Source organism: Mesitornis unicolor, unplaced genomic scaffold, assembly GCF_000695765.1.
Source record: "Mesitornis unicolor isolate BGI_N332 unplaced genomic scaffold, ASM69576v1 scaffold11360, whole genome shotgun sequence".
Taxonomy (NCBI): Eukaryota; Metazoa; Chordata; class Aves; order Mesitornithiformes; family Mesitornithidae; genus Mesitornis; species Mesitornis unicolor.
This window is the reverse complement of record NW_010156292.1, coordinates 6,233-20,897: the sequence shown is the minus strand read 5'-3', so window position 1 is coordinate 20,897 and position 14,665 is coordinate 6,233. Positions and strand designations below refer to the sequence as shown.

The 14,665-nt window shown below is 38.8% G+C and overlaps 1 protein-coding gene across 1 annotated transcript in view; it reads right to left on the bottom strand.

Moving 5' to 3' along the window:
* Nucleotides 1-13,278, bottom strand: part of NFX1 (nuclear transcription factor, X-box binding 1) — a gene marked incomplete at its 5' end in the record, with an annotated part of 38,708 nt that extends 25,430 nt beyond the window's left edge. Inside the window, 4 exons of the mRNA XM_010188467.1 lie at nt 3,119-3,224; nt 3,674-3,751; nt 10,679-10,840; nt 12,232-13,278. Of these exons, the coding sequence (XP_010186769.1) occupies nt 3,119-3,224; nt 3,674-3,751; nt 10,679-10,840; nt 12,232-13,278 (1,393 nt within the window). The remainder of the gene's footprint in view (nt 1-3,118; nt 3,225-3,673; nt 3,752-10,678; nt 10,841-12,231) is intronic.
* Nucleotides 13,279-14,665: the final 1,387 nt, after the last annotated feature.

Below are 14,665 nucleotides of genomic sequence, written 5' to 3'. Positions count from 1 at the left end.
TTCCTGCTGCTGTCAAATCAACAGTAACAGCGCTACTAACACACTTCATAGCTTGTATTTCGCCAGCAGACACACATCAGCTCAACTGTGTTCATCACTGGTAACACTCAAAATAAACATCACGTGTCCAAACCATTAATCTATTAAAAATCACTGAAGAAAGAAATATATCAAAGACAAAAACTCCCCTATTAATTTTTTCTTCTGAGTAGGTGGCTCTATCTTTGGACTCAGCATTTCTAACATGAGTTGTTGCTCTTCTTCCTGCAAGGTAAGATGCGGGAGGGGCGGCAAGTCCGCCACAGTTTTCTTTCCTACCATCAATTGCAGGTTCCTGTGAGTGTCACCAATGCCGGTCCTTTGATTGATTACTAGACCTCACCTCCTACTTCAAGAAACTTTAGGTGGTCCCTGTCTGTATACAAGACCCCTGGCTTGGCACAGACAAGCCCAGGTTTGTGAAATTAAAGAACTTGTCTGCACTCTTTTTTAGCCAGCCCCCAGTTCCCTTTCTTTGCAAATGCAGCAGCTCTCATATGGAGCAATTATCATTGGCCAGGACTGACTTTATGGGAACCTGTGGGAGCAGGGGAAGAAAGCATGCAGCAAAACCAAAATCCAAAGAAACAAGTTATTGCAAAAAAAGGTTCTGAGATCATCTAAATTGAAGCAGAGCTAAGCAACAGGCTCCCAGCCCTGATGCCAACAAGCCCACCTTTGAGTAGTCTCTTGAGGAAAAATCTTGCCCAGATGCTGACCATAATCCAAACTTGTAGATCAGTTGATTTTATCTAGTGGGAGGAGCTTGTAAGAGAGTGTGTCAAAGATGCATTAAGATGATAAAGTTCCACTCTTCTAACTATTCCACTTCCTAACACAGCAAAAGAGCATCACATTTCTGCTTGCTTTTTGATACAGCAGACTGAAGCAGAGCATGTCCTCATAAATACCTAAGATTCCCACCCAGGAGGAAGAAGTGTCCAACTTACACTGAGGAACACCCAAAACTCAGTAACATTGATGCTGAAAATGCACTCCTCTCCAGACCACTATCTCAAGTCAGAGAATGCCAGAAACACCCATTATCTTGATCTGTACCCTTGCTGTTTCCTCACCTCGAGGACTGGATGATCTCAGCATGGTTTTACTCATGTGCTATAACCTAAACTGGTAGTGAACTGGGACTTTAGAAGGTACCAATTCACACAGCTCTTGATGCAGATCAGACTACCAGGGACTACATATTCATAGCTTGCAGTAGGCACAATATTACCATCACTGTTCAGAAGTCTTCCCAGAAAAGAAAGCCAGAGACTGAGCATTTGCTGTAGACTGGCACAGGAAAGAAAAGGAAAACAGCAGCTGTTTCTTCCAAGCACTATAGGAAAGTTTGTTGGGTAGCAAATTACAGCCAGGGAGTTCACAAAGTAGTTAAGGAGTCTACTTATTTCTAACTGGGCAAAACAGGCCTCCACAGACACATGCCCCTCCTGAGACAGAGGACAGCTGCTTGCCTCCAAGAGAATCAGTGATCTGCTGAGCCAAGGTATCAGCTACAGCAAGCGTAGTCTGAAAACTGACCTGTGCTGCAGTTTTACCCTGCAAACCACAGCAAAGAGGATCTAGTGTGATGATGAATTAAGAAAACAGCTATAGCACTGAAACGACAGTCTGAAAATAAATCTATTATTTTTGTGTGTGGGAAAGATATATTGAAGAGTAAAGAAATACACTTTCATTCAACAAAATGCTGAAATAGCTTAGATAAGAAGTTTGGAGTAAAGTTCTAAGTTTTAGTAAGTCTTGGGAAAAGCTAAGATGACAACCTATTTGTTGGTATGACTGAAGGCTTTGATTGTGTACCAAGAGCAGAAACAATTGCTTCCAACTACTAAAAATTTCTCAAAACAGAAATATGAATAGGCATTACAGACCAACTTCCATACATGCAAAATGTAGCTAGATACACTAGGAACAACTTATTTTTCTGACTAGCAAGCATATTTATACATTGAAAAGCCTAGCCTAATGCTATTTACCTTGTCAATATAATACTACCACACTGCAAAAAAAAAAAAGTTCTAAAGGAAAACATCCCAAACTGAAAATCAAATTGCTCTTCTTTGCTTCTCTTCACTGAATTATACTAATAAATGTTTGCAAAACCAATCCGAGTTGCATAAACTGATTAAGATCTCCATGAGGGATTCTGGTTCCACTATCCAGTGGGTCTCAACAAATAAATAAATATAATGTCCTTTTATCCTCAACATTTTACAAGCCAAAGAAAAGCTGAAAAAACAAAGGCTAAAAGTAAGTGGTCCCAGAGTTTAATCAAGTACCACTGCTCTTATATTAAGATATACAAACACTATGACAGGAAACACAGCACCTAAAATTGGTGGTGGACCACTGGGTACATGTTTAAAATTAAATTAAAATGAATTAGCTTGGAAAAGATTAATTAAATTAAAATTTTAGCATGGAGAAGGAGACTGAGGGGTGACCTCATTAATGTTTATAAATTAGTAAAGGGCGAGCGTCAGGAGGAAGGAGCCAGGCTCTTCTCAGTGATGCCCAATGACAGGACAAGGGGCAATGGGAGCAAGCTGGAGCAGAGAAAGTTTCACTGTGAGGGTGCCAGAGCACTGGACCAGGCTGCCCAGAGAGGTTGTGGAGTCTCCTTCTCTGGAGACATTCAAAACCCACCTGGACATGTTCCTGTGTGATCTACTCTACGCAATCCTGCTCTGGCAAGGGCGTCGGACTGGATGATTTTTTGAGGTCTCTTCCAACTCCTATCATTCTGTAAAAATTACTATTATTACTCTATTATTTCTCTACTTCAATGAAAGTTCATGAAACCAAGTCAGGCAGCTGGTTCAGTTCCTAAAATATGATGGAAATGTTGCTACAACTATTGTTCCTGACCTCCTGTTCATTCTCTCATATGAACTCACTTTAGAGTAGCCTCCATAGCCTCCATTTCTTCCAGGCTTCAGTTGTGCTATCAACTAAACACCCCTAAGCATATCCTACAGTCAAAAAATACCCAAATACAGTCTTCAGAAATTTTCTCTAGATCATTTCAATATTCATATGACAAACATTTACTTACATGTTACAAAGATGCGGACAGTCCAAACACTGTCTCTTCTTTCCACAGAGCTCCCCACAGCTATGTGGGATTTCATTTCTATTCCATTCAGGATTGTGCACCTTACCTAAACCACAACAAAGACAAAAACACATTTAACGCCATGGCAAAACTGCTGAATCGGTTTAGGAGTTTAGATAGCAGTATGCTTGAGCTGTGTATTATTTTTGTGTATCTTGCCACAAAGACAGACATAACACATGCAGTTTATTTCAGTTCTACTGAAGGACAGCTTGTAGGATAGCAGCCCAATTCTATCATTATTCTATAAAAATCACTATTTTTACATAGTGATATGAAAATATTTTTCACTTATCATTTAATATTTCATTTGAAAAAAAGTGTTTTAAGCAACATGTGTGATTCTCTATGCAGCCACCTTGCAGTGTCAATAAAGTTTTAAACAATGTTAAATTTCAGGGGTGTAGGCAAACAAGCAACGATATCAGAACTTGAAAAAAATAAACTCAGAATTACAAAATTGTTTTTCTTTGCAAAAGCAAGCAAGAAACTCACCACAGAAACAAGTGTAAGTTTTAGGAACTTGCATAGAAGCATTCTGACAAGCTGGGCATCTCCAACCACTGTTACCATCTGTGGATAAAAAAAAAAATCAGAGATAAAAATTACTTGAAGGAGCTAATTTGCAAACACAGTACGTGCTCTTGCCTTATTTATTACCACAGCTGCAACCAAATGAAGTTTTTCCATTTACTCAGAAGTGGTGAGAAAGTAGGTTAATAAAAATGCATTCTATACTATATCAAGATAAACACAGCACTGGTACTTCATTCGATCAGGCTCCAACTTTATATAGAGGCAAGAACAAATATTAAAATTCCAATTTTTCCATTAACATGTATCCTGTTATAAGACATTCTACTAGAATATAGATGGTCTTCATCGTACCTAAAGATGTGAGGAAAAAAAGCAAGGGAAACTGATGAGAAAAATGTAATTGCTTACGGTCTTAAGCACCGCTTCTATTTTCCTTTTCATTATCCGCTCATGTTATAAGTTTACGTGTTTTGTAGAATATCACAGAATCACAGAATATTAGGAGTTGGAAGGAACCTCAAAAGATCATCTAGTCCAGTTTAGTATTGCTTCATGTCCAGAATAAATTAGTGCTATATATATATACTAGAATAATCTACTTCTATTAATTTAAAGGTAACAACACCTAGCTATTGACTAGGACATTATTCTTCCAGTTGGTATTTTATTAAGTAGTAGTTTTCCTGTCTCTGCATTTCAGGAGAGTGTTGTTTAGCAGCAAAGGAAGAACTTCACTGTAAGGAAAGCAACATTCATGAAGATGTTTCCCAAAATACATATCTGTCTATGAAGAATACCAGTGTGAGAGCACTAATGAACACAGAGGGGCAGGAAGGAGATACATTTTTATATTTATCTATAAATATAGATATAGAAATTAATATATATATAAACATATTAGCTATTACTGTCTCTCAATCAATTATTTCAGTGCTGGCAAATCAAAGCTGTGATTTTAGAACTGTTCTTTGTTATTATGAAATCTGACCAAGACTTATGATATTTTCACATTATGAATGCAGGAGGGATTGCAAAAAGGTCACCCTATGTGTGACAAGACAACTGCACTGCAATGACAGGCACACCAAGGTTTGCTATCAATTGGATTGGAGACTTCACACAGACACAGAATCACAGAACGTTAGGGATTGGAAGGGACCTCAAAAGATCATCCAGTCCAACCCCCCTGCCAGAGCAGGAACACCTAGATGAGGTCACACAGGAAGGCGTCCAGGTGGGTTTTGAATGTCTCCAGAGAAGGAGACTCCACAACCTCTCTGGGCAGCCTGGGCCAGTACTCTGTCACCCGCACTGAGAAGAAGTTTCTTCTCAAATTTAAGTGGAACCTCCTGTGTTCCAGTTTGTATCCGTTACCCCTTGTCTTATCATTGTTTGTCACCGAGAAGAGCCTGGCTCCATCCTCGTGACACTCACCCTTTAAATATTTATAAACATTAACGAGGTCTCCCCTCAGTCTCCTCTTCTGCAAACTAAAGAGACCCAGCTCCCTCAGCTGCTCCTCATAAGGGAGATGCTCCACTCCCTTAATCATCTTTGTAGCCCTACACTGGACTCTCTCCAGCAGTTCCCTGTCCTTCCTGAACTGAGGGGCCCAGAACTGGACGCAATATTCCAGATGCGGAATCCAGACTTCTTACGTTAACCGTCATAATGCACCACAGGAATGATTTTCACAAACTGGAAGTGACCCAGATTTTAGAGTGCCTTCACAGTCTTGAAATGCAATTCTAAAACACGTCTATTATTTTCAATGCTCTGTGCCTATTCATACCCTTCATTATCCCGGCTCATACCATTGTGCAACCAACACTGTTACAGAGCTGTGTACTTATAGGCTGAGCAGCTGCAGGACAGTGGCACAAGGAGTACATTCCTGTATTCATGCTCAAGACCAGCCTCTATTTCCTGACCAAGATTGTTTCTTTTATTTTACTGCTACAAACTGAAGCACCTCAGAGAGTAGCGTCAAAAGCTACAGGTAAAAACTGGCAGCAGGGGACTGAAAGGGGTATCTGCTGACAAAGCTGTAAGCACTTAGGCGGCTCCTCCCAAAGCCAGCATACTAAACCCTAAGGGATTCCCTACAAGATTACTTTGTACAGTATACATAACTATTACATTAACAACATCACATGGAACAATAATTAAAGAAGTTATGTTTTTCAAAAGGTGTGAAGGTAAGCCTATCAAAGCCTCAGGAGGCCAGCAGAAGGCCTCTCCTATCAATATCTCTCCCAGACCAGGATTCCTAGTCCTCTACAAGCAACAATTTCTCTCGAGTACAGTGAAGGTCCTTGTAAAGTAGGAACTTTTACCAAGCAAAACAGACTTTCAAAATATATTTTATTATTACTCACTGATTATCCTTTGCTCCTCTAAGACATAACAATATTCACCCACAAGGAACATGCACAGTTGCTTTCCTCCAAAAATACAAGAAATAAAAGGTTTCTTCCTGGATTCAGATACAACTACGGTCAGACAGAATGACAGCAGGGTGACTCCTGACATCCTGTCCTGGTTTGAGCTAAATAGAACTAATTCTCTATTTAGTGATCTTACTTTTCAGCTCAGTCTCTTTTAAGTGGCTGAACTTGCTGAAACGAGCAGTGTGTTTTTTCCAGTATGTGTTGCTAAAACTGATAATGTCAAGGCCAATTGTCTCACTATGGGTGCCGTGTCTGCGTCTACGAGGGGGAAGTGGACCCAGAGCTGACTAACGAGGTATTTCATCCCATATACGTCATACTCGGTATAAAGCAGAGGGATCATGAGGGTCTCGACCTTTTTTCCATCTAGGAGCCCTTCCATCTCAGACCCTTCCATCTGTCTTGATCCTGCAATGGCTGAAGTCTGAGCAGAACCCTGTTAGTTCATCTGCCTCTGATCCTGATCCATGTGTTCCTGCATCCTGCTCCCACCTGCTGCTGAGTTCGGTCTGGGACTTTTCCAGTGCCCTGCTCCGCAGAGCCTCTGGTGATGTAATTGTAATTGGGGGAAGGTGAGGGGAGGATTTTATATTGGTTTTGTATATATTTGTACATATCTGTATATATTTCATTATTTTCCTATTTACATTATTATCCTGTAGTATTAGTATTATTGTTTTCTTAAACCTGTTAGTTATATTTTCCAACCCGTAAAGTCTCTCTCCCTTATTCTCTTTTCCTTTCTGAGGAGGAGAGAGGGGTTAATAGAGAGCATCTGTCCAGGATTTAGTGGCTGGTCCAGCCCAAAACGATGACACATCCACATTTGTAAAGTGGTCTGGTAGCCACTCCTTACAAATCCTGATTACTGAAGAAAGTGAGAATGAGGATGACTCTACAGAAGGAACATTCCACTCTCATTAATCTTCTCACTAATAGGAGCGAAGTAGGCAGAATTCCAACCAAAGACACCAAAAGGACAGTTGTCTAAGGAAAATCAACACATTTCTCTCATTTACTAGACACTGTCTTAGTATTTTCTATCACCTCCTTCCTTCTGGGATAAAAAGATTGCTTTCATGTAATTTTTTACCAATTCTCCTCCTCTCATACAGTTTTACATTACAAACATCCCTATTTGTAGCGCTTTCAGCCACAAAAATCTTTATCTGTGGTAGCATGCCCAGAACCCTGCCCCTTCCTGTTGCTTACCTGCTGTCATAAAGGCACAGTGAGCAATCTCCTCAATATCCAGGATCCTAAAGGATCAAGGGGCTCAAAAGAATCTTGACTAGAAAGAGGTGGAAATTAGATATAGAGGCTAAGGATCGTTACATGCAGTTTCAAACAAGGAACTTTCGTCTTTACATGCTTGCCTATATGAGTCACAGGCAATTACATAAGAAAGGATTCAAACATCTGCTGGAATAAAGAGTGAATGCTAAAAGGCTACATTTCCAGAGGTTTTTTTTGAATTTTCAACACATATACAATGTTAGGTACATAAAAAACCAACTTCAAACAGAAGATTTCAAATCACTTCAACTGTAGTAGAATATACTAGAATCAACACTGACAGTTCCACATTACCATTTCTAAACAGTCTTATGCAGTTCTCCAATGAGATAATCTGCATCAGAATAAATTATTGCTTTGACTTCTCAGCTAGACACAATCAAAAGCTTTTGTACAGTAACAAAAAAGTGCCAACATTTGTGTAATATCCAAGTGGCTTAAGGAGGAAAAAAAAAAGGGGGGTGGGGGAGAAGAAAAAAAGGAAAGTGGATTCATATTCTGACCACTGAAACTCAGAAGCCATCTTTGAGGCCAGTATTGACTGGTACAGAACACTGGCTCATCTGGAAGGGGAGGGCAGGAGAAGCAGAATAAAAAGACAGTTGCAGTAACTCAAATATCTCAAATCCTTCCAGCCAAGATAAAAATAACAGGAAAACTACCTTCTCTGCAAAGAAGAGAGTAAATTGCTTAAACTTCTGTTCCATCAATGTACTGCCACAAGTAAAACACCATTGAAGCATCAGTTTTTAAAAGAAGTAGAAGGAAAAAAGGGGCAAGAGACAGAAATTGCCCCTTTATAAATGTAACAAAGTAAAAACATGTTGTATGCAATGCAGGTAACTTCGTCAGACTGACTTTTGGTGTGCAACATCTAAAGGTCACATTCCTTCAAGATGTAATTCAAAACATTAGTAAAAATGCTTCCTAAGGAGAAAGTTCTGTTATTCCTTATAGAAAGGAATCTTTCCACACGATGGCAAAGTGATGCCTAGCAGAGGTCCTTCTCTTCCTCCTGACCAGGACATCTTTAATACACAATGAAAATGCAATCTCTAGTTTCAAGTGCCACTGACTGTCTGACACTGTAGAGATGGTGAGTGTTGGATGTCAACCAAAAGTCTAATGTAAGCAAGCCAAGAATAGAGCAATACCCTGTGACTCCCCACAGGTAATCAGGAGAGTCTTTCACCAGGCTTAGTCCAACTAAAAGTCATTTTTCAGATGACCATCAAGACAAGAGAAGGCAAAGGGAAGACACCTTCAGTAAAACACATCTGAAAGAGTCCCTGAGGAGAGAGATGTTGTAGAGTACAAGACGACTTTGTTATGGTAACCTAGGACAGGTCTTTGCTTCTTCCCACCTGAATATATAGAGTCCTAAGCAAGTTTTATCTCATAGACATGGTAACCCAGGATAGCTCACTTCCCCCACTCACCTGCACCCACCTTTGCATGGGTGCCAACCTGACAGCCAGCTACAGATCTCAAAATTCAGACATCACTTGCATTACATCAACAAGTTTGCTAATAAGCAAAACAGGATATTGCATACATACAATATTTTAATCAGCACAAGTTTTATTATCCATCCCTTTGAGCTTCACTCCTGAGCAGGGTTCCATTGCATTGGATCCCCATTTTATAATCATTAGTGTCCTGGGGCTACCACCATGGTAATTGCTACACTTCAATGAAAGCCAAAGCTTTCACTTGCTGAGTGCTGTGCCTTGTCCTGAGGGATCTGCACCTGGCTTTTCCTCATAACTGACGACATTACTATTGATCTGGAAGATGGAACTATGTAAGAAGATACTCCACCAAGGATGTTATCTACCTCATGCAAGTATTCAGGATTTCACAGAATCATTACAGTTGGAAAATCATCAAGTCCAACTATTATCTAACTCAGAATCAGTTCTACTGAGGCCATCACCTTTAATTTCAATTAATTATTAGCTCAAGTTCTTATACATAGCATACAGTAACACATTTAGTCCACAAATTCTTACAGAAAAAGCAAATGGCCAAAAGATATGGCTATTTGAAACTCTGTCAGAATTCAAGCATCTAAGGTCACTGTCTTGACAGATAAGCAAAACCTCCCTTACACAAGCAGATACCCTTTTGATCACACAATAAGCTGTTCCAGGGAGATAAACCAGCTCCAAAAAAATGACAAAACCAGCTAGGAGATAAAGGTTCTCAGCAGTCACTCTTTAGTTTGGCTTAGGATTTCAGTCTTACCCAAAAATCTGTTCCCTTCTGTAACATTCCAATGCCTTATGTTTCAAATCTTGTGCTGGTATTTGTGACTTCCTTTCTACTGTCAGTATTAAGCACAGCCAGCCCTACCCAGAAGTCTGTCTATGCATCTTCAGAAATCCAAGAACTTTGCAACCAATCCTTTCTGCAAGTGATATACAGTCTGTAAGAACTTATCTCAAACATTTTGGGACTAGCTGACAGACTATATTTCCTCAGTCTGCCCAGAGAGACAGAAAGACATTTGAAGAACAGTAAATGTTAAACAAGCAAAGTACAGAAAAAAACAACCCTACTTCAAGATTAACATTGCAGTCTTCAGAGTGTGTCTACATCACACAATGGAACACAGCAATTCAGCCTTATCTTACACCAAAGCATACAAAGGGCAGTATGTAGTGGCATGAGAGTTTCAAAAAGTGGTATAACACAAAAGAATCTGAAATAGTTTAAGCTAATGACAAAGAGAGAAACTTTCCGTCTTCTCTGAATTTCATTTCACTGCATGGCATCGGTGACAGATTTCAGGAGTACTGCATCTGAGGACAGAACTAAGAAGTGGTTGAGGAAAGGCAGACAAGTGATGCCTGAAGTGCTGCTTCTGCTTGACTGCTCAGCCAAGCACAGATGAGAGAAGACAAGATATCTCTTGGTGTGTAAAAACACAGCCACAGAGCTTTGGGACTTGGTTCACTGGTTTCATTGAGTGATTTTATACTTCTGTATCCAAACCTGGAAACTAGTTTTAGCTAGAATACTAGAAAGAATCAAAACAGTTAGGAGGATTATACAAAATGTTTAAAGAACCCTGGGGAAAAATGTATTTTAAACTTGCTTTGTTTACAGCTCACTGGTTACACTAGACAACATTTATAAGTAATTCTCCAACATAAGAAACACATGAACTTTGGTATATATATATTTGAGTGAGAATGCAAGAGAGAATACCAACCTTCAGCTTGTGAAGCTGGTGATCGTGCCCACTTCTTAATGCAATTCAGGTGGAAGACATGGTAACAATTCTGACAGCTCCACACTGGGGCTACTATTCGGACCACCTCACAGCATACCATGCACTCATACTTCTCTGTGGTCAGCTGTTCAATCAGCGACCCTGTAAATAAAATATATTACTTGTGCACAAAACATCAGCTACCCGAGAAAAAAAATTCAAATGAAATTCCAACATATCATTTGAATTATAACAGAACGTATTTTTCCTGTGCAGCTTTAAGAAAGGTACTAGTTTATCCCTGGAAGATTCTAGTTTGATACTTGGTATGCATTTCTCCAGTTTCAGAGCAGGAAAAGGAAGTATGAGGTTCCCATTAAAATGACAACAATAATTCCTGTTGATGAGTAGCAATCATTCCAATCTTCCAAATTACTTAATAGTTTTCAGCTTGGCAGAAGTTTGAGATTTAACTCGCCACTTTATACTGCAAATTTATCTTCACATAAAGTTTAAACCAAATAGCTTAAAGCTCTTAACTACAAACATTTTGGACAAATTGAATTTAATTCCCGTTTTCAAGTATTCCTAGAAGACCACACACCAAATATTTACAGTGAAGTACCTGGATATTGGAAATAAGTCCCTCAAATTGACTGCTTCACGAGTGGAAATAGTGAAAGTACAGAGCCTTTTGAGTCATATGAAACAACATGAAAAAGTACTTTGAAAACAAAGCAAGAACTCCACATGAAAGACAAACCAGCCTGAAAACACAGTCAGATGTGCAACCGTACCAAAGACACTACATAACTTCAGTTCTGCCAGATTACCTCTCTCATCAGGGTAAGGCTACCAAATGCACCTTAGAAATGTTATTTGATCTATGCTGACAGAATTTTAAAATATCTTAATAAGTGTAAAAATGTACCATTTTGAGATGGTGCCAATACAAGGGAAGTTAGCATTGAAGAGATTCAGCTGATTTCCATTTAATGTTTTAAGTCCCTAATGGTATGAGTCAAATCCTGTGGGTCTACTTTACACTGTCAACACCACACATTTCTATTCTCAACTTCCAAAATTAGTATCCAGAGACTTTCTCTATGTCCAATTACCTTTAGATACTACCACTGGGGGGAAAAAAAAAAAAGGCAAAAAATCCGGTGAGAAGTAGAATAGTTCCTTTATCTGGGGTTTTCCTACTTCTACGTAGAACATGAAATAACCTATTCTGCAAAAACCAGCTTCAGGAATGGTCAGAATTTGACTCCCCACTCCTGCAACATACATGTTTTAACATGGTGCCTGACCAGGCCCTCACTGGCAGTTCGGTAGTAAAATAAAAAAAACTTCAAATAATATCTGTTGTTCCCTAGTAAACTTCCAGAACACCTCCCCACTCAGAAGCCATATATTTAATTCTACCCCCTGAAACTGACTCCAATCCAATGTGAAGTAATAAGTCTCTTCAGCTGGTCAAACATGAAGGCAGTTTAAATTATTCAAGATCATCTTTAAAATAAGAGTACAGAGCAGTCTGAAAAGCTTACCTGTATGAGTTTCTTTGTTTTTTGGTACATCACTTTGCTTTTTCCAGTACTGAGTCCAGCTGAAATGAAGTGCAGGTGCCTGATCCCCCTTTAGCAAGAACTTTCTTCCATTACACCTGACAGAATCAGACAATTGATGCCTGATTTCACTGGTCAAGTTTTCATCATTTTTGTGGACAGAGATCTCTTTCTTCCTTTCATTTTTATCTTTTGGAGTATATGTAAGAGAAGTCTTCTTACTTACTTTTGTATTTTTACTACGATGAGAATCATGTCTTTTCTGAGATTCCTTTTCTGCCGGCGGTTTATTCCACACAGGCTTCCGGGGATATCTTTTGTTGACATAATTGTAGCCTTTCTGCTCATCCCCACTACCAACTGGGGCATCACAGAATGCCTTTCCAACAGATGATTCTGAAGAGTCAGACTGAGTCAAATCCAAAGATGGAACATTTTCAAACAGCTCTTTCTGTTTAGAGCTTACTCTCTTTTCCCGGTCATGTACTTGCTTTCCCTTCTCCCTGAAACCTCTTCCAGATGCATGCATCAGATGTGTTCTCTTTGGCTTCGCTCCTCTGCTATCTGCATTCGGTACCTCCCTATCACTCTCTGAGGAGAAAAAGTCATTGTATCCTCTAGCAGGTGCTCTTCTCCCAGGTACTATTACAGCATCGGAAATTCCTGGACCTGCAGCAGCATCAGCAGTGTTTTGCCTTATCTTACTTCTAGTACATGCGCTGTCGTTTCTTGACCTGTGCCATCTCTGGCTTTGTAAGTTGCGATTCTTCAAACTTTTACTGGTACCAAAATATTGGTGGAAGTCTTCAGAATTCCCATACTGATTTTCTGGATTACAAAAGCCATGATGCTTTGTGGAAGTGCTTTCATAATCTGTACCTCTTTCAGAAGACAGACTAGGAAATGGTAAATTACTTTTTTTCTGATTACTGTTAGAGTCTTTCCTATCTTTATTTACCCAGTTTACATCTGTAGCTTGTCTTTCTCCTGGAATGGAATCAGCAGCATCAGAACTGAAATTCAATGCTCCTAAAAAGTGAGAAAATAAAAACACACGTATAAGACTATAAAATAGTAAACATTTCTTTTCAGCAAAATTAGCATACATACAAATGCTAAGAAGTTCAATCAATCCCACACTTGACAGAACAACTGAAAACAAGCTTCCAGAAACTAAGGTTGAATCATACAGTGCTTTGTGGAAGTTACCTTCTCTTTATAGAAAGACTGTGATGACCAAGAGTTAAGATAATATAAAAACGTAAGGTGAAAAAAACCATTAGAAGCAGCACTATACGTATGCAAGACATGCAAGTGTGATAATTAGCGTTTAACATGTGATGTTTTTCCTAGTATGTTTTTACATACATACTTGAAACTAAAAAAAAAAAGTGCCTTAAACACAACGTCTACATGCGTGATTTTAATATTACACAGAACTTTTAATATAAATGAAAATCCATCAGCCAAAGAGCAGCAATAGCAAATGTCTGCATGAACTCCAATTACACTGTTCCACATACAGACATATTAAATGGTAGAGGGACTACCCAGGGAAGCTTTGCAAAATTTTTTTTTGTTATGAGGCCAACAACATGAACCATGCTTCTACTTGAGAGGTCTCCTCTCATTTCTATGTCTCTAGATAAAAGAAAGAGGTGCACATTAGAAATCATATGTTGCTCAATCTTTTACTACATCATGCTAGCACAGCCTGCCTGCAACAGGAATTATCAGGAGAATATCAGGTGCAGTTTAATGGGCTGTGGTAGATTGTTCGAGTCTTACACAACAGTGTAAAAAAAAGAGAAGAGGCTTCTAAAATCTCATGGAGGTAGTGCCCGTTTTACAGGCTAGGTAACTTATCTCTGACAGTAGGGCAGGTGTAGTTTATTCCTGATTCAGGACAATACAAAGAAAAAATAAAGTGCTCGGGCTATGAATATACAAGACTCTCCAAAAGGCTAATGCTATCTGGGTCTCTCAACTACCTAATATTTTAGCTTCTCATTAAAGATTGTGGAAATTAACATTTTGAAGGGAAGAACAAACCAAAACACTTCAAAGCATTAACTTATTTCTTTCCCAATACATTTCGTTTACTTTCAAATGAAAGGTTTTTTTAAACCTCTAGGAATAGTCATAACTACTATGAGGGATCTACTGATCAAATGAAAAATAAAACATACACCTTTGCTGAAGTGAAGCTTTAAACTTACTAAAAGTTAAGAATTTAAAAATCACATTTAAGGATATTCTTAACTACATAATCTCATTTATACTTGTTTTGAAAGACTCAGTTGAAATCACTTTGGTTTTTTGTCTTTGCAAAGACAACATATATTTAATTACATATTATCTATTATTCTACATTACTTATATGTAATATATTTATATTATTAATGGTATTATTATA